The sequence below is a fragment of the Nematolebias whitei genome, chromosome 17 (genome assembly GCF_014905685.2).
Source record: "Nematolebias whitei isolate Nwh7 chromosome 17, NemWhi1, whole genome shotgun sequence".
Taxonomy (NCBI): Eukaryota; Metazoa; Chordata; class Actinopteri; order Cyprinodontiformes; family Rivulidae; genus Nematolebias; species Nematolebias whitei.
Genome location: NC_056514.1, coordinates 37,439,596 through 37,459,497, shown reverse-complemented (window position 1 = coordinate 37,459,497; position 19,902 = coordinate 37,439,596). Strand labels below are relative to the sequence as shown.

Sequence of the window (19,902 nt, the reverse complement as noted above, 5' to 3'; positions counted from 1 at the left end):
TTTTTTTTTGATTGCGTTGTAGTGTTAAACTAAAAAAGATTCACAAGTCGAACTCTACGGTTATTATTATGTTCAGATTAAGCTCTAAAGTTAAATTATCGCCATTCTGGGAGCCTCGGCGTCGTCTTCAGCGCAGCGGGTCGGCCGCTTCGTTCTGGCTCTCCTCGGCCATCTGCACCAGCTCGTTCACCGTGTGCAGCAGGCTGTAGTTGTGCTTCCTCAGCAGCTGCTGGTTGAGCCGCTGGTCCTTGAAGCCCATCTCCAGCAGCATGGCCATCATGGAAGGGTCCTGCCTGGCGGCGGGGTCGATGCCTCGCTGGGAAAAAAAACCCAAAGCGTTCAATTATTGTCACCGTGCTGCATTTAAAGCTCGTTTTATTTGACAAAAAACTGGGATGCTCTGATGGAAAATCACTGGTGGAGCTTCAAGTCAGTTGTCAGTTTTGTATAAAGTACCTCAAAGTGATACTTCAGTGCTTAAAGTATCTTACCATAAAATTACGTCTCCTTTAAAAATTATTACTTGAGTAAAAGTCTTAAAGTGTCTGACATTTAATGTAAATTTCTCATATAAAATGTACTTAAAGTAAGAGTATTAAGTAAAAGTGAATGGTTATAATTTGGGTGCAATATCCAGAGACAAAAACTTGGAAAGTTTGAACTGAATGAAAGATTGATCTTTAAAAAGTCCGATTCTACTGAAGTATTCAAACTTTATTAACGAAGCTGTTAGAAAGTTCACATTGTTGTGTTGGTTTGTTTTATTGAGCTCGGTTCTGTTTGCTCTTGAATGCACCGTGGCTGTTCCCACGCTAATGAACACACCGCTCTGCGTAACGTGCAGAGCTCAGTTGGAGTTTTTTTTTTTTTTCTCTCTCCTGACACAGATGGAGCTTTGTTGGTCAAGATTGTTTGCGCTTTACTAGTTTACTGCTGCGTGTAAATACCAGAAGAAACACAGTAAATAAACTGGATATCTGTCTCCGTGTTCTTTAATGGGAAGACTAGTGGCCCGACAACTTCATACCTTGTTGCTTTAACGAGTTAATGTCCTGGAGAACGCCAAACCTCTCCTTTCTAGTTGCCCAATCAGATTTCTTCTATGTAACTAAGATGGTTAAGGGAGATGTATCAGAGTAAAAGTACACATTTTATTGAGGAAATGTAGAGGAGTAAAAGCGAAAGTCGCTAGAAATGTAAATAATGAAGTAAAGATACGTCAAAATTCTACTTAAGTACTACTGATTGTTTTATTTGAAGTTATTAAACAGCATGGGATGAATTTACACTGTTATGCTGATGACACACAGTTATATTTGTCCATGAAATCAAATAAATCGAATCGGTTGCTTAGACTACAAGCATGTCTTAAAAGACATAAAACATGGATGACCCTTAATTTTCTGCTTTTAAACTCTAAATTGGCGCTAAATAAATAAACTGAACTGAACTTAATCTACAGACATTATGTTTCTGCTGTGAGCAGTGAGAGTTAAGATGTGACAATAACCAGAAAGACGCTGTGAAGAACTTCAGAACTGGGGAAAAAAAAAAATTCTTAGATAACCAACGTGCATAAACAAGATGTCACGTGATTTTAGCTACTAATCTGTTGCCAAACTGACGGATGTGTTCGTGCAAATGATCAAACCCTCAAAGCGAAAAAGGGGAAGTTAACACGATCTTTCCATTCTTGAGGGAACAAAATGACGGGACCTGTTCTGCAAAGCGCTTGATGAAACATTCCTCGTGAAGTTACTTTGTCAGAGTAGGCGTTACACAATCGGCTCATGTCTGGGGGGGGTCCACGTGTATTTAAATATGCTTCGCTGCTGCGTGCTGTACCTGTATGGAACAGTTTGGTCCCGTGAAGAGAGCCTTGTAAGCAGATGCGGCCACTGAAAGGGCGCCCTTGACGAACCCCTCTGTGATGCCTCCTTGGCCCCTGTTGCAAACACAGCCACACTCCCTGGTTATTCCATTAGCTCTTTACTCATCAGATTATGTACAGGACGTTAAAAAGATACTACAGTCGAGAAAAGGTCTCGACTGAAGCGAAGCATGAAAGGTTTTTGCCGTTTTGGCACCTTGGCTGCAGCGCTTTGCTCGGTCTAGGATTGTAGGTCTCAAAGGCACTGGATGCTGAGCCCGCTGATCTCGACAAACCAGATGACACTGCAGAGCAGATTAAATAAAAACAGATCAGATGAAGAAGAAGGCTTTTCGCTGAAGCAACAAAAAGCCTGTGTGGCATCTCAGTTCTTCTTAAACGACCTGATTTTACACGGAGGAACACGACGGCGCACGTTGTGGTCAGAGTGGCTTTTCTTACGGTTACACTCACAGTTTAGGTGAACCCGCGGTTGGTGCGGCTCGTACGGATCGCAGGCAGGAGGACTGGGATCCTCGGCCAGATACAGGGCCTCAGACCTGAAACGCAAAAACGTTCAACCATGAAAAACTGAACCGATGAACGTTTAAAACGACAAACCTCTCTGGATTCGTCTCCGGCTAACCTGGGCGAGTAGAGGGTCGGCGGCGGATGCAGGGCTTGAGGTACGACGGGCAGGGACACCACCTGGGGGGTGAGCGTCACGGCGTCGAGAGTCTGGGACGCACACAACATCTGGGTCACGCTGCTGTGGATGGGAGAGACTTGCGGAGGCCAAGTGTTGTCCAACGACTCCTCCACCGCGATCATCTCCTCCTTCCTCTCCGTCAGCGGAGCCTCCCTGCACGGCTCAACGTCACAGCCCTCCTCTTTCTCCGTGTCTGGATCGGTGGAGGTCCCGGCAGCGACGGTGTCGGGCTGCGACACGGCCGAGCTGTACATGGACTCCCCCAGAGGTCGGCTGGTGTCAAAGCAGTCAGGGAGGACGATGATGTATTCATCGCTGGAGGAGGCCGAGGACGTCTGGCTGCTGACCTGAGACAGGACAAGAAGACGGAGACATTTACGGACTTCATTTCATGAACGTGCTGGCAGATGCCGAGTCAGCATTCACACTATTGTTTTGCAGTTTAAAGTTCCCATCCATCCATTTATCTTCCACTTGTTCTAAAGTCAGGTCTCGGGGGCAGCATCTTGATCAGGGAGGTCCAGACATCTCTTTCCAGCTCTCTAAGGGAGAGTCCAGCTACCCTGCGGAGTAGCTAAGTACCATATTTTCCGCCGTACACGTCGCACCGCTCTATAAGTCGCATCAGTCCGAATACGTCTAATAAAGTGGAAAAATCCATAAATACGTTGATTCGGCGTACAAGTCGCAGGGCATGCAAATTATAAACCCGCAACTTATAGGCCAAAAAAATACAGCAAAGTTTCTTCTGTATGTTTTTTTTTTTGCATCCCAACTACTTGAGCATACTTTTAGCTATTTCAGTCCTTCATTTATTAAAACAGTGATGGCCACCGGTGACCCCCGCGACCTGGAAAAGAAGAAGCGGGTAAAGATACTGGATGGATTTATTAAAAAGTTAAGCTTGCAACTCTTTATGAATCATGAACTTTACTTAGAATATTTTTCTCACAGAAATGCATTAACATCTCTTTAAATCCTAAAAAAAACAACCTTATATTCTTTTGATATTTACTTCAGAGTACAAGTTTTACTTTATACCTTTATCTAATTTTAGCTTTTGCTCCGTTTTATTCTGTTCTACTATCTAAAAGGAAATCAGCATTTTCAACAGTAAATTCAGAATTTAGTCTGAAATCCAAATGTATGGTATGAAATTAGCTTGTACACATTTATCAAATTAAATGTTATAACAGATAACGAGGTCACTCACTTCATCCCACTCTTCTCCCGTTCCTCCGTCCTCTTTCTGCTCAGTGTTTTTCACGGTTTGCAAAACTTCTTTGTCCTCGTTCTCGTGTTGCAAATGAAGGTCTTCTTCCTCTGCTTCCAACAAGATCAAGTCAGTGACACAAAAATAAACTTTAAGGACTATTTCAGAAAAATAGCCATAACTGAAATGTGACTGAACGGATCAGCAAGTTCTCTAACCTGGTCTCGTCTCATCCTCGTTCTGGGTGGTCCGGTTGAGGCTCGTGGTCACGGGCGGTGCTAAACTCTCCGCTCTATCGGCCACAAGCTCCTCGGTTTTCACTTTTTTCTTCTCCGTCTTCTCAACACAAAAGCTCGGCCCCCGAGAAACAACTGCAAATGGTTAATGAGCGGGAAATTATAAGTATTTTAGCCGCAAAAGGCGACTCCAGAAGCTTCTGTGGAACCTCACCCCGCGGTTTGTGGCTGCCGTGCTGGGCTCTTCGCAGGGGTCTGTGGTCGGGGGCTTCCTCCAAAGTGAGGGAGCGGATAACCGTCTCACAGAGGAACTGAGCTCCACTGATCTCCTCCTCCTTCTCCTCCTCCTGGGCTACAGACTCCAACACCTCCTGCAGCGCTGGTTTCAGTCCTTTGGGGAAAAAACAAACACTAATATCTCCGTCACTTCACGGGACTGTCAGAGCTGGAAAACTTAAGTTTTGACCTAATCTTAAAAGGGCTGATGATCTCCAATATTCATGCTTCGTAACTTTATTCTAAAACTTCTGAATATAACTCTTTGAAGCCGTTATGAGTGTGACCTGGAGGTGACAGATTGGGACCAGATCTGCAGCAGAGTTCCCCTAAATCTACTTCGATTTGTATACATGACCAAAACTTTAAACTTTTTAACTGTACGCACCTGTTCGCCTCCTGAAAATTTTCAGACGCCTCCGACCTTTGTTACAGGATACATAAATGTACATTTGTCCATTTGTTTTGGTCATGTGACTGCATCTAAGCCTTCTGGAAGGGGGTACATTCTGTAATCCAGGTGGACACTGATAAAACAGTTTTTTTTTTTTACCTTTATTTATACCGTTAGTCTCAATGAGTCACGAGGACTCATTTTCAAGAGAGACCTGTTTATGAAATTGACTAATTTATAAAATTGAACGCTTCTGCTTGCACCTTTTTCCTGTGCAAATGCGAGCAACTTTATTAAATTCAAAAGATTCAAAAATACTTTATTAATCCCAGAGGGAAATTAAGTGTTGTCGTAGCTCGTCATCCTGGTTTCATTCAAGAAAGCAGATTCCACTTCTCTTCGGTCTCTGTTTCTATGTTTGGAGGATTTGAAGGCATGGATGGCCCAAAATTTCTTGAAATTAAATGAAGACAAGACAGAGGTAGTGATTTTTGGCAGCTCGAATGAAGACTCTCTGCCTGTTGATTGCTCTTTGGCTCAGTATGTCAGGCCAGTTGTTACAAATTTAGGGGTCAAGATGGATGCTGGTCTTAGGATGGAGTCTCAAATTAAAACAGTTGTAAAGTCAGGCTTTTTTCATTTGAGGCAGCTGGCTAAAGTAAAACCAATTCTTCCCAGACAGCATTTTGAAACAGCAATCCATGCATTTGTGACCACACGGCTAGATTACTGCAATGCACTTTACATAGGTATTAGTGATTCATGTATTTCCCAGCTTCAGAGGGTTCAGAATGCAGCTGCACGACTTTTAACAGGTACACGGAAATTTGACAGTATTTCTCCTGTTTTGGCCTCTTTACATTGGTTGCCGGTGCATTACCGGATTCATTTTAAAATACTTTTATTTGTTTTTAAAGCTTTAAATGGCCATGCCCCTCCATACCTGTCTGAGCTGCTACATTCTTACACACCCTCTCGTTCACTCAGGTCAGCTGACCAGTTGTTTCTGAAGGTCCCGAAGACAAAGCGTAAGCTTAGAGGGGACCGAGCTTTTTCTGTGATAGCTCCCAGGCTCTGGAATGACCTTCCATTGAACATAAGACAGGCCTCTTCAATTGAGGTTTTTAAGTCCCTTCTTAAAACTCATCTTTTTTCTTTGGCCTTTTAGCACAATCTGAGATGTTTTACCTTGTTTTATTGTGTTTGTATTTTATTTTATTATTTTATTCCTGTTTTAAATTTTACCCTTCCATTTTATCATTGTATTGTATTATATAATTGTGTAAAGCACTTTGGTCCTGTTGGGTGCATAAAGTGCTCTATAAATAAAGTTGGTATGGTATGGTATGGTAAGAGTTGTTATAGATGCTGATAGTTAATAGCAGAAAGGATCTCCTGCAGCGAATCCAAAGAATCTGGCCACAGATCCACCCACTCAGATCCAGCTTGCTGTCAGATCCACCAGGCATCTTGGTCCTCCAGGGCAGCGGCACTGCCCGAATGCCGGGCAGAATTCCTCCCTGAGCGATGGTCACTCCTCCCAGCAGCCTACCGAGTTCCTCTTCACCACAGACAGACAGCTGAAGGTGCCGGGGGAAGATCCCGGTCCTCCTGTTGTCACAAGCCAAGTTTCCCACCAGTTCCAGGATCCCGGTGGTCAGGTACTCGAGCACCGCCGCCAGGTTGACGGGACTTTGTCCACGGCGCCTCCTTTTCAACTCATTTGGGATTTGGGGCTGTAGTTGAGGTATTTGAGCTTTTGAGATGTTAATCAGCCGCTCCTGGTACAAGTTAATGCTAGTAACCGTACAGGCTAACATTACCAATCCTAAAAGTTAATGCTAGCAACCCTGCAAGCTAACTCCAGCAACCCTACAAGCTAATGTTAGCAACCCTACAAGCTAATGCTAGCAACACTGCTAGCTAATGTTAGCAACCCTACAAGCTAATGCTAGCAACCCTACAAGCTAATGCTAGCAACCGTACAAGCTTGTACTCCGCTCCAGTTTCCTGGAAAATCTTGCAAAAAGATTTGAGGCTCTCGACCTTGACCTCTCTAGGTGGCTTTAAACATCTGTTGAGTTCCTGGCAAGAACCAATGCAGACATGTTTCTGTTTATAGTACTCTAGATCGCCTCGTAATCTAGCTGTTTTTTCACTACGTTTTTTTCTCCTTTTAATTATCATTCTGTTTTCAATTGTAAAACAACCCCTAACCTGTTTAAATAAAGGTTGAATGAATGAATGAACCCTACAAGCTAATGCTAGCAACCCTACTTTAACAAACTTAAGTCGATACTGAACTGAATTGTTACCTGAATACCTGAACTGTTTTCATTGTAGATGTACATCCAGCAATTACTTTCAAAAGAGTTTAGTCAAATCTTTCCACCGGTTTATGAGATATTTTGCTAACACTGCAGATGAACTTATTATCACCTCTCTCTTTTGGAAGCAGGTGATAAGGACATCTTAATGTAGCTATATTTCTCACCAAATGGTTTCCCAACTCCGTCTGTGTCCTCTTTTATCAGTGAAGTGATGGACTTGTCCAGCACAGGTGCATCATGAGGAAGAGGCGATATGCAGGGGGTCAAATCTAGACGTAGTGAAAAACAAACTCAGTACTCTGTGTCCTTACAAGTAAATTCATTTTTTTTACTTTATGCAGCTGAAAAGAAGTGTAAAAAAGTGAAGTGCAGCCACAAAGGTTCTGTGAGGGTTTGTGTATGAGAAGCCGCAAAATAAACAACAAAAAATGTCTGACATTTTAAATGAAATCAACTTTTTCAAGTTTAAGTTGTCATGTATGACTCACCAACAGGAGTGTTGTTGGGAACCTTTTCCAACTCTTGCACAATGTTTATGTCCAACAACTCAAAGGACAGGAGATCCTAAAAACAGTAGATAATGGACTATTAATAGCAATCTGATGATCCAACTACAGTCAGATTTCTCACAACTCCCAGTAGCGTTAATTTCTGTACTCTTTAAATATACGGTATGTCAACCATTTAGCTAAAATAAAACCCAGACACTAAGGAGCACAAGCCAAGAAGAAATATGACAATGAGAGAACTGGAGAGGAGACATGAATTTAAGGAGATGCAATGTAGTGCAAAGAGGGAGGTGGCAAATGCAAAGCGGACAGTGTATGAGTTGTATGGGAGACAGGACACTAAAGACTGTGAGAAAGACTTGAACCAATTGGCGAAACAGAGGGATCGGGCTGGAAAGGATGTGCAGCAGGAAGTGGGAAAGATTAGTGAGGGTGAAGTTTATATTGCTCTGAAAAAAAATGAAGAAGGAGCGGGCAGCAGGACCTGATGACATACCAGTGGATGTTTTGGAAATGACTAGGAAAGATGGCAGTGAGGTTTTTGACTCAAATAGTCAATGGCATATTTGAGGGTGAGAAAATGCCTCAAGACTGGAGGAGAAGTGTGCTGGTGGCCATTTTTAAGAACAAGGGTGATGTACAGAGTTGTAGCAACTACAGGGGAATTAAGTTGATGAGTCACACAATGAAGATCTGGGAGAGAGTTATGGAAGCAAGACTTAGACGAGAGGTGACTGTGAGCAGCAGTATGGTTTCATGCCAAGAAAGAGCACCACAGACACCATCTTTGCTTTGAGGATGCTGATGGAGAAGTACAGAGAGGGTCAGAAAGAACTCCATTGTGTCTTTGTGGATTTAGAAAAAACATATGATAGAGAGCCGAGGGAGGAGGTGTGGTGTTGCATGGGGAAATCTGGAGTGGCAGAGAAGTATGTTAGACTGGTACAGGACATGTATGAGGACAACAGGACAGTGGTGAGATGTGCTGTAGGAGTGACAGAAAGCTTCAAGGTGGAGGTGGAAGTGCATCAAGGATCAGCTCTGAGCCCCTTCTTGTTTGCTCTGGTGATGGACCGACTAACAGATGAGGTCAGGCAGGAATACACATGGATGATGATGTTTGCAGATGACATTGTGATCTGTGGCGAGAACAGGGAACAGGTGGAAGAGAACTTGGAGAGGTGGAGGTATGCAGTTGAAAGAAGAGGAATGAAAGTCAGCGTAGTAAGACAGAGTACGTGTGTGAATGAGAGGGAGGCCGGTGGAACAGTGAGGCTACAAGGAGCAGAGGTCACAAAGGCGCAGGACTTCAAGTACTTGGGGTCCACTGTCCAGGAAAACGGAAAGTGTGGCAAAGAGGTGAAGAAGAGTCCAGGTATGATGGGAAAAACATTTCAGGAGTGATTTGTGACAAAAGTGTGTCAGCAAAGGTCAAAGGAAAGGTTTACTGGACAGTGATGAGACCAGCTATGTTGTGTGGTTTGGAGACAGTGGCATTGACAAAAAGACAAGAGAAAGAACTGGAAGTGGCAGAAATGAAGGTGTTGAGGTTCTCCTTAGGAGTGACAAGGATGGATAAGATTAGGAATGAGATCATCAGAGGTACAGCACAGGTTGAACAACTGGGAGATAACCTGATGCATGCTCAATAATCCAGGTAAAAAAAATCTAAAAAAGTTAACTTCGGATGAAATACAAAATGTTTCTACTATTTTTTTTGGTTTCGTTTTGTTTTTTGAATGTCCAGAGGACCAGACTTAAATTTTTTAGATAAACTGGGAGATAAAGTTAGAGAGGCCAGACTGAGATGGTTTGGACATGTCCAGAGGAGGGACAGTAGTTATACTGGTTAGAAGGATGTTAGAAATGCAGCTGCCAGGAAAAAGACAAAGAGGAGACATATGGATGCAGTTAGAGAAGACATGGAGGTAGTTGGAGTGAGGACAGAGATGGAGGAGGATGACTCGCTGTGGCGACCCCTGAAGAGGGAAAAAGCTGAAAGAAGACTTATATGGGGTGGAAGCCATCTTGGATTTTGTAGTGGCAATCCAATTTTCAAAAGGACCCTTTCTTACACCTAGATGTAGCCACACACCAAAATGGAAGTGGGTATCTCACTGGTTTTTCAAGTTATCATGCTCACAATATGGATGAACGGGAGGTCAGACAAAGTGTATTTCCAACCCCCACCTTTGCTCCGTGATGGGGAACAAAAACACATTTGCATATTTTCATCTAGATTTGAAGTGCTCCCAATATCTTTCATAAGAACCATTAAAGTACAAGACTGGGTACAGTCAGAACAAAGCAATGAATCAAATCAAACCTCATCAAAAATCTTCTGAGCACATCTTTATGAGAAGGTGCCACTTTGCCAGCTTCTAAGTTTGAAGCTACGAAGCAATTCCTCATTTTTACAGTTTATGTTTGGACAAAATGCTAAAAAAAAAAATACACATTTTAACAGAATGCTGCTTTAAAACGTGTCATTGGATGGGGGGGGGGGGGGGGGGGCTTTTTGAGTGTGCACCTGTGCAGTCAGCAGGTCAACTGATGGAAAGTAGTAGTCTTCATGGGGGAGGTCTACAGTGAAGGCAGAACCACTGGTCCCGGATCTTACCTCCTTCTCCACTGGCTTCACCTCCTCCTTCTAAAGCAGAAACAGGGAGGACGTCAATACTTCACCACAACGTCCATTCAAACATTTACTTTTATACTCGGACTTTGACGTGTCCAACTGTTCTATCCAATTTATGTACAACAGTCTTTTTAAAAACAGTTTTAGATTTTACGGGAACTTGGCGTTTTCCGTCTTACGCTTTTAAATGTAAATATAAAAACTGCCGTGCGCAGAAGACGCAGCAACGGCAAACAAAACAAGGTCAAAGTCTGAACACATTTACGAATTTTAAGGACAAAGTCTTCTTTAACTCCAGATAAATGATAAACATCTTAATCACAAACAGCCCCTCTACTATTACAACCCAACTCCAACAGAGTTGGGACGTTGTGTGTAATTTAAATATAAACAAAATGCAGCAATTTGCAAATATAAACCATAGTAACATAGTAAAAATATAAAAAAAGCTAAGAAATTGTACCACAGTTGGAGATGATTGTGAATTTTATGGCAGTAACGCAAAACGCTGAAAAATCAGCGATACAAATAAAACAGGAGGAACGTTATTTTGTAAATCATTTGGATTAATTTGCAACACGTTATTAAAAGAACTGGGAATAAAAAGAACATTTTAAAAGGGCTGAATCTCTCAGAAGTAAAGATGGGCAGAGGTTTACCAGGCTGTGAAAAACTGTTGAAAAATGGAGCACCAAGTTCAGGGTAATGTTCCTCTACCATCTAAAGTTCATAATAAATATCAACAAATGATTTTAATAATCTTGATAAAGCGCTTGAGCTCAAAGGACGAGGCTGAAAGTCAATAATGGATGGTCTTGATATTCGGGCCCTCTGGGATCGTTGCATTAAAAACAGGTCTGGTTCTGTTCTGGACGTCACGCACGGGTTCAAGAAAACTTCCACAAATCGTAGTCTTTAAACACAGTTCATCGTACCATTCAAAAATGCTGCTTAAAGCTCTATCAGGCAAAGAAGAAGCAATATCCAGAACCGCTGGACCAGAGCTCATTTTAAATGGACCGAGGTGAACCGGAGAACAGTTCTGTGGTCAGATAGATCAAACTTTTGGAAACCACGGACTCCACATCTTTTGTACGAAACAAGACAGGGATAATCCAGTCTGCTTCGCTGATGGTATGGGGGTACATTAGTGCCACTGGAATAATCAGCTTACAAATCTGGAAAGGCCCAGTCCATGCAGAACATATACGGGTTTTAAAACAACTTTAGACAGTTTTTTCAGGGAAGGTCTTGCATATTTCATCAAGACAATAATAAACAGCATCCATTCCAACAGCACGGCTTCGTAGAAGAATCCAGGTGCTGAAGTGACCTGCCTGCAGTCCAGACTTCTCACCAGTTCAAAACATTTGATGCATCATGAAACAAGAAGTCCAGCAAAGACTGGACAAGGACTGTTGAACAGCTGGAGTCCTCCATCAGACCAGAATGAGACAACATCCCCTCCAAAGCCTCCAGCAGCTGGTCTCCTCAGGGCCCAGACGTTCGGACTTTTGCTAAAAGTGGGGAAACACGGATGTGTCCCAACTTTTCGAGATGCGTTGCTGCCATAAAAGTCAAAATCGTACCATTTTAGTTTTAATATTTATTTCCTAGGTTTCATTGTGAATAAAAAGTGGGTTTATCCGATTTGCATTTTGTTTTTATTTACATTTTTCAGTGTCCCAAGTTTTTCAGAAATAGGGTTGTAATTTTTATCATTTGTTTTCTCCTGATTGATTAAGTGAGGTATGCAGTCAATGCTAAATCTCGTTTTGTTATATCGTTTTGAAAAAATATACTTTTACAGTAGTCCCTCGTATATCACGAGTGATCCGTACCCTGAAGACCCGCGATAAGTTCAATTCTATTCAGTTTAATTATAAAGCGCTAAGTCACAACATAAGTCATCTCAGGGCACTGAACCGAAAAGTGAAAAACTGTAAAGTGGGAATAGTAGTACAAGTACTAAGTGGTAGTTATATATATATATATATATATATATATATAAATATATATATATATATACATATACATATGTGTGTGTGTGTTTTAAACCCTTCCCACACTCAATGCAATATTATAAACGATGTTTCTAAACTGTAAACGCTCTAAAAGACACCAAATGTCATGATTTCAGCTCCCTGCCATCTGCAAGCGCTCTTGGCCACGCCCACTTCTCCGCTCTGCACGAGAACAGCTGATCAGCTGCAGCAGGAAGTTCATCCTGCAGTACGGGCTGCACAAAGGTGCAGCAGGTGTTAAATGATTTAACATAATTTATTTATTTTTAATTAAAAAATTCCATGCCGATCGTGCGGCTCATCCGTCAATCAGCCAACTGTGTGTCATGTCCAATCTTATTTTGAAAAACCGCGATAGAGCGAGTCTTTGATAAACGAACTGCGAAGTAGCGAGGGACTCCTGTATACCGTATATATTTTTTTAAACAGAACAATGAATTTTTTTTGGATTATATTTAAAAAGATGCAAATTGCCAACAAATGCAAACACATAGAGCAGCAACAACTTTATGTAATTTAGATAAACATGTTTTAGCTGTAGCTGTAGCTAGCTGTAGCTGTGGGTAGTGTCACTGGATAGCAGACTTGCCAATCGTTTGCTTTGGTGCCCGAGCGCGCTGCGGCTGCTGCCAGGGTCGACCACAATGCTGCACCAGACCCGCGGGCCAAACTGACACCCGCAGTGCGCCAGCCGCCAGTGGGAGGTGTACGTTCCTTCCATGACCGGAGCAACAAACGCCACACTGACCACTCCCACTTGTCCGGGAAGCAGCAGGGGCACAGGCACCTCCCTCCTCTCCTCTGACGCCAGGCCGAGGTTCCCCCACATGAACACTAGCTGTGTGCACGCAACACACATACACAAAACACAAAATAGGAATACACATGCGAAAAGGCACAAAGACGAACAGCATGCAACCGGAGTCACACAACGGAAGAAAAAATAAACTCAAGTGTGGGGTACACTCATATTAACAACCAGACGACAAAAATTTAAAAACTTAAGAAAGGACAAAACAAATTTAACTGAATTAAATAATAACGACTATCTGGGGGGAAAAGTGCATTAGTTGTACAAGGCTGTAAAGGTATTCTTAGCTGGTTAGTGGATAAGGAAAGGAAACAAGTTTAATGGGGACTCTAGGAGTGGAGGGGGCAAAGAGAGTGTGGAGCCTGGCCTCTCGATGAGTAGGAGGGGTACCTTAGTCTCTGAGGTCCAGCTGACTGTGCCCGAGTTCTTCATCTTCCAGTATTTGATGAACTTGGTATCAGGCTCCAGACGGGTGCCATCAGGCAGATTTTCATCCAGAAACAAGGCAGCCATAGTGGGCACCAAGGACGCGTTCGAGACCCCAGGACCCCTAGTTTCAAGTGTACAGAGCATTGTTGAAAAAAAGCCCTGGCTGCTTATTATTACGCATCTCTTTTGTTTCTCTACGAATCAAAAAAAAGCAGGACACCAGTACTTTTTCAGCTCAAAAACATTTTTTTTTTTTTTTTTTTTTTTAGAAAATCTATGAAGCAGCAGCAGTTTTCACATTGAGGTAGTTCCAACATTTGCCACCACCCCAGAGCAGCCAGCGAAACACTCACACAAACTAGATTACAAAGATGGCATATTTCTTTTCTGGGAAAAAAAACAAAAACAAAAAAAATACTTTTTTTTTTGCATCCATGCTGGGTTAGAGGTACCCAGCACTGTCGGACGCCCTTCCGAGATGGCGCTTACTCTGGACTGGAGTCCTGGGGGTCAGGGACCGGGGCTGAGATGGGGTCTTGGACTGTAGCTGTTTCTGAGGCGGCGGGAGGGGACATGGCTGGGACCTGGATGGACGCCGAGGCCATGCTTGTCAAGTTGGCTCTGCCTGAGGTAGAGGGTCCACTCAACTGCAGCCCCCTCTTCTCCAGTCTCAGTTTCTTCTTGATTTCCTTCACTTCTGCTCTCAGCTGCCTTCTTTCAGCTTTGAGGCGCTGTCTCTCGGCCTTGCGCACAGTTCTGTCTCCTCGCCTCGGGAACCTGGTTTGAAATGTCATCAGGAACACCTATTTGTTGACTATCAAAAGTTTATTGTTCAAAAAAAAAAAAAAAAAAAAACACACATCCCCACTCATTTAATGAATTACGGTTATTTTTTCCTTTATTAAATGTAGTATATATGTAGGACAGCAAAACCAGCTAGCATCGTTACGAGCTAAAATGTCAAATTATGTCAAGAAGAAGATGGATGGTCCTCAGTTTTGGAGGTTTACCTAAACTCTCCTGACATTCCATGCTCGGGGATGGAGAGCGGCGTCTTGGTTCTAACGAGGCTGTGACTCGGATCGTGGCTTTGTCTGCACGTCTCACACAGGATGCAGGACGGACACACACTGGCAAGAAAAAAAAAATGGGTGTAAACAACAAAATGGTGCAAGAAAGTAAAATAAATGTCAAATTTCATGCCCACCTGCACTTGTAAGCCCCATCGGAGGTGAGTTTGTTGCAGGTGCTGCAGTTCGGAGTGTAGCCGAGCGATCCGTTAGAGGTGGAGGGGCCCGGTACAGGTCCCAGAGGACCTCCGCAAGCACCGCTGAGCTCCTGGAACCCATCAGAGGATTTGTGGGTACAACACTGGCCGGAAAAGTCATTGCACATCCTTTCCACTACCTCCTTCACAACTTCATCCTTAAACTGGGATCAAAATTGTAGTTTTAGTAGAAGCTTCAACCATTTTACTAGTTTTTTTTTTTTTCCAGAAGCAGCTGACCTTCTCCATGTACGATCTGAACCACATGGGAGGGGGTTCATCTTCAGGTTTGTTCCCCTTGTTGTCCTTTACTGGTACCTGTAAAAGAAACGACATACTGACATTAGTCAAATGACATTATCAAACAGATCATAGAAAATATGGTACCACTCTACAATAAAGCTCCCCTCATAGATGCTAATAAATAGTTTATAGATGCGTTATTAATTCCTCTCTAAACACTTCATAAATCATTAATAACTGCTTATTATGCATTTAGGGTGACAAGAGAGACTAAACAGATCTGTTTCTGGCCAAATAGTGATCCAAATCTGTTCACCAATATATTTCATCTAGAGTTTTTATATTAAACATTTCAGACTGCCATATTTTCCATTGTACACGTCGCACCGTCCTATAAGTTGCATCAGTCCAAATATGTCTAATAAAGTGAATAAATCCATGAATACGTCGCTTCGCCGTATACATCGCATCTATTACGCGTCACTGCTGACAACCACGAAATTAAATGGACCGGTGTTGTGCCAAAAATCGATTGGCTGCCAAATGGCGGCCGCAGGAGCGTGCACAGGAGGACTTTAACAAAACATTTAACAAGATTAATACTTAAAAACAATTATTTGCTTGCTTGAAATTATAGCAAAGGTGTGTCTGAGTCTAAATTTACTTAATAAATGCACTTTGACGGCCAAATCAACTGCATTTCAAAACCCGATTTGTGGAAGCGGGCACGCACAGAGGGACGAGTCTGTGCATTTCTTCAAAATTTAACAAGATAACCACCTAAAACAATTATTTGTTTGCTTGACTTTATAGTAAAGGCGCGTCTCAGTTGAACTTTTACTTAATAAATGCACTTTAATGGTAAAATCAGCTGCATTTCACCCGGGCGGCCAGTGAAATGAAGCTGATTTGACGATTGCTCCAAGCAGCAAGCAGAACAAAGGTGGAAGACTATGGCAAGCCGATTGTGTCATTAATAGCCACTTTTAATTATTACATGACACCACGGCATGCCATACTACTAGAGTGCCATCTAGCGGCTGAAAATGGTAGTGTTCAATATTTTCTGTCAGAATGAATGAAAACAGTCATATCTCAGACAAAAATTGTTTTTTAAATATGGGAAAAAAACATAAATAAGTAATTTTGCTATATATGGCACAGGGCATGCAAATTGTGCAAAAAATTGTGACTTATATGCCGAAAAATACGGTAAGTTACTACCTTGTAAGCACATAATATTGTACTTTACCACTGCATTATAAATATCTACAACTAATATAATATGCTAAAGAAATAGGTTAACAAATGCTTATTGTGCTTCCAAGGTCGAAACTTAGTCTGAAATGTTAAATATAACAACTCTAGATGAAATATATAGGCGAACAGATTTGGCAACGAACTGGACAGTTATGTCTAGGGCCGAGTACCGAACCGAGGTTCTTAAATGGCACCGACCGAACTTCACCGGTCGGTGCATGGATTGAAACGTCACTCTTCTTTCGGTGTCAAGTTTCGGTATTGGCTGTAAGGTGTCATGTGGTTTCAGCACGTCGGCACGTAAAACGCAGACATATGACAAACAGAGTACGTGTTTACACCCAAAGCTGTATACAGCTGCCGTACCTAATCTATGTATAATGTATGTCTATGGTGCTGGTTGCGCCCACAGACGGGGTTCACGTGTGCAGCACGTGTGCAGCGCGTGTGCAGCGAGAACGGCTTCGACAACACACGCAACTTTCTACTTGTTGCTCCGTTTTTCTGCAAGAAAAGAGACGGACAGCAGCCTCCCCTCCTCCCCTCAGCATTAAAGTCAGCCTGTGTGTGTTAAACGACCTGAATCAACATTCCACGGCCCGACTCGTCTTCATCAAAGAACTCCCGAGGACGGAGCTGTCTGTGTTTCAGCTGGTGAGTTTACGTTTGTTAACGTTACAGCAGCTTAACACGTACATCGCTGAGAGTTACACTAGGATCCATGTAACGCTAACTTTAAGATATTAGTGTGTAAATTTATTTTATCTACGTAGCTAGCTAAACTCAGAAGCTAACTAAAGATTGACAGTAACAGATGAAGCTTAGCTTGTAAAACTGTGCTCATCCATCGGATCAGCTGCTTAAACAGTTCAACTAATGCTCACTGTTTGTTAATGTTCTCCTCACAGGAGGTTCTGACCCTGATGTGAGGACAGAGACTCGCAAAATAAAAGCGAGCTGGGGGCCACAGGACAATCACAAACTTTGTTGTTAAAAGTTTGCTGCTTTTTCTACAGTGGAGGCTGCACGGTGGAGGTAAGTAAACTGGAAAGGACTTTGTTGACCAGTTAAACCTTTATCTCTCAGCCTAGATAATGTTTTTTGAGTAATAATAACACAACCATGTTATTGTTGATGTTTTGTTCTAATGTCAATTAGGGAGATGATCAGAGCCCTAAACCCCAGAGAAGATTCAAGCAGAGACACAGAGGTGCAGATGTCTGCATCATCCCTTACCTCAGTGAATCCAGTGACCTGCTGGTGGAATGTGAGGGACAATATGTCAAACTGACAAGCAGGTGTCTGTGTGTGCAACAATCATCATCTACAGCCTCGGAGTGAACACTTCCTACTGCTGGAGACACCATCAGCCAGGAGTGGGCTTGTTTGTGTCCACTGAAAGAAGACATGTTGATTCTGAAGAAAAACTGTTCAGTGAAACGGTCCTCATTGTGTAGCAGTGAGCACTAGACACTGACGTGCCACTGGTTTGTAACTGGTCTTTTGAACTGGAAATTATTTGTTTGTTTTTATGTAAGAAAACTGCTTGGAATAGAAAAATACCTAAATTAAAAAATAAAACTCACAATTTGTACTGTGATGTGTAACGTAATTTTATTCTTGTTAGAATTAATAGTAATTACAAAATTGGTACCGAAAAAAGAACCGACACCGAAGTGAAGGTACCGACACCGATACCGATTTTTTTTAGAAAGGTACCCAGCCCTAGTTATGGCTCTTTCTCACCCTTAATTAATGAATAATAAACAATAATTAATAATTTATTAAGTGTTAATAGAGGAATTAATAACACATCTATAAACTATTTATTAGCCATATATAAGGGTAGCCTTATTGTAAAGTGGTACCAAAAATATTTTAAATAACTTGACTCTAGGGGCTGATTTAGAGCAAATATATATATATTTTTTACACCCAAGTCAATAGAACATAAACATTAATGTGTAAGATGGAGAGAAAATTATTTTTCTTACAGTTTCACGCTCTGGAGTGACCTGGGTGCCTTTGTCTACTGTTTTGACTCTTGATGGGTAAGGAGGAGCAGGTCGGAGGTCTCCTTTGAGCTCCTTCACCTCCGTTTTCAGCGGGCCTCCACAGGCCTGTCCTTTCATCTTGTACACGTTCATGTGCAACTGGTTGCCCTGCTTCTCTGCGCTCTGCAAAGAAAAATGAGGAACAAACACAAATCATAAGCAAAAATTTGCAAGATGAAAGGATGTCTCTTTATATTACAATTTGCAGTATCTTTGCAATATATTTATATATAATGTATTTTGTCATGCACTTCATTAATTACATATTAAAAACCCGTATGTAATGTGCACATATGTAATGTAACTTAACGTAATGTGTAAATGAATGTCTCTTCTTCAACAGAAAAGCAAATGTCTACTGTACCTTGATGGCTTCTTCATACTCATCTGAAAAACAAACAAACAACAAATAAATACACATAAACCTGAATCCAACAAAACGTTTATAATATTTTTCTTACCTTGACTGTTTATGCAAATCTGAAATAAAAAGGAGAAAATATCAAGATTAATATACTGACTCAACCAGAAAGTATTTGCATTAATATATATATATATATATTTTTTTTTTTAATTGCCACATTATTTTTTTACATAAAAAAAAACATTTATTACAAGTTAAACTTGTTTTTTACTCTACAAGGTTAATCCGACAACTTTAGTCAAAAGGTACAGATTTAGATGTTTGTTGACAAAGAACAGCAAGTTCTGAATTGACCTGAGCAGCTGATTGACACAGAACCTTTAGGTCAGAGTTGCTCAACTAAAAACAAGACAAAACAACTTTAACAAATTATTAAATTCCATTTTTTTAAACAAACAAAAAATTGTCATAACAATTGAGTAATTTTATACAAGCAGGATAGGTGTTAAAATGTTATATTTCATTCTGAATACTTGAAAAACAGAATTTTACTGATTAATGACGTAATGTTTCTACAGGACTGATCACTTCCTGTTCAGACCTATTTGGTGTTTTACCTCTTCGTTGTCTTCATCAAAGTATTTCACTTGAAAGTGGTTGATCCCAAATGATGCTTTGATCTGAAATGTACGAAAACAATACTTTAGATTAAATCCACAGCGAACACATTCCAATACAGTCACGTTCACTCAGAGTACACAACATCAATAATACAAGGAGGCCTTGAGAAATACATCGGCGGCAGAATTCCGTATGAAAACAGGAAGTAATGTTAAATTCAACTAAGCGCATTTTCTTCCTCGTGCCTGTTACAAATGATCAGTTTCGCACACATCTTGTTGACAGTATCGATTGTCCTTCGGGTTTTCTGTCGTTTACGTGTCTGGGCCGTGTCTCGGCCTGCTCTGTGCCAAACTGCGCCAGCTTTTAGCTAACACTAGCAGCTCACCCAGGCTTCCACGTACTCCCACTCCAGTTTGTCCAAGTCCTGTGCCAGAAACCTCTTCACGTTGCCGCGGAAGTTCACTTTGATAGTAACAGGGAGCCCCATGACGGCCTTCCTATGTCTATTTAACGGCTACCATTTGCGATGACGGCGGGCCTGCTTGATACCCGTTGCCCTCGACTGCCTTCGCTCTTGTTTACATCGTCAGCTGCGTCGGGGAAAAATACGGGGACGTCACGCGCATGCGCACTCGCCGGCAACGCCTCCGT

The 19,902-nt window shown here is 41.9% G+C and overlaps 1 protein-coding gene across 1 annotated transcript; it reads right to left on the bottom strand.

Annotated features, from left to right (window-relative positions):
• nbr1a (NBR1 autophagy cargo receptor a) lies at window positions 1-19,863 on the bottom strand. The gene is made up of 22 exons (XM_037691566.1): window positions 19,637-19,863; window positions 19,245-19,307; window positions 18,725-18,743; window positions 18,628-18,650; window positions 18,204-18,386; window positions 14,947-15,024; window positions 14,647-14,870; window positions 14,450-14,569; window positions 13,929-14,216; window positions 13,401-13,560; window positions 12,789-13,037; window positions 10,068-10,187; window positions 7,517-7,592; window positions 7,193-7,297; window positions 4,243-4,419; window positions 4,011-4,163; window positions 3,793-3,902; window positions 2,517-2,926; window positions 2,345-2,430; window positions 2,088-2,175; window positions 1,846-1,945; window positions 1-316 (listed from the first exon to the last, which is right to left on the bottom strand). Exons 1-22 carry the CDS (start codon window positions 19,736-19,738, stop codon window positions 128-130), a joined length of 3,123 nt encoding a protein of 1,040 aa, XP_037547494.1. The 5' UTR covers window positions 19,739-19,863; the 3' UTR covers window positions 1-127.
• Between the last annotated feature and the right edge of the window lie 39 nt (window positions 19,864-19,902).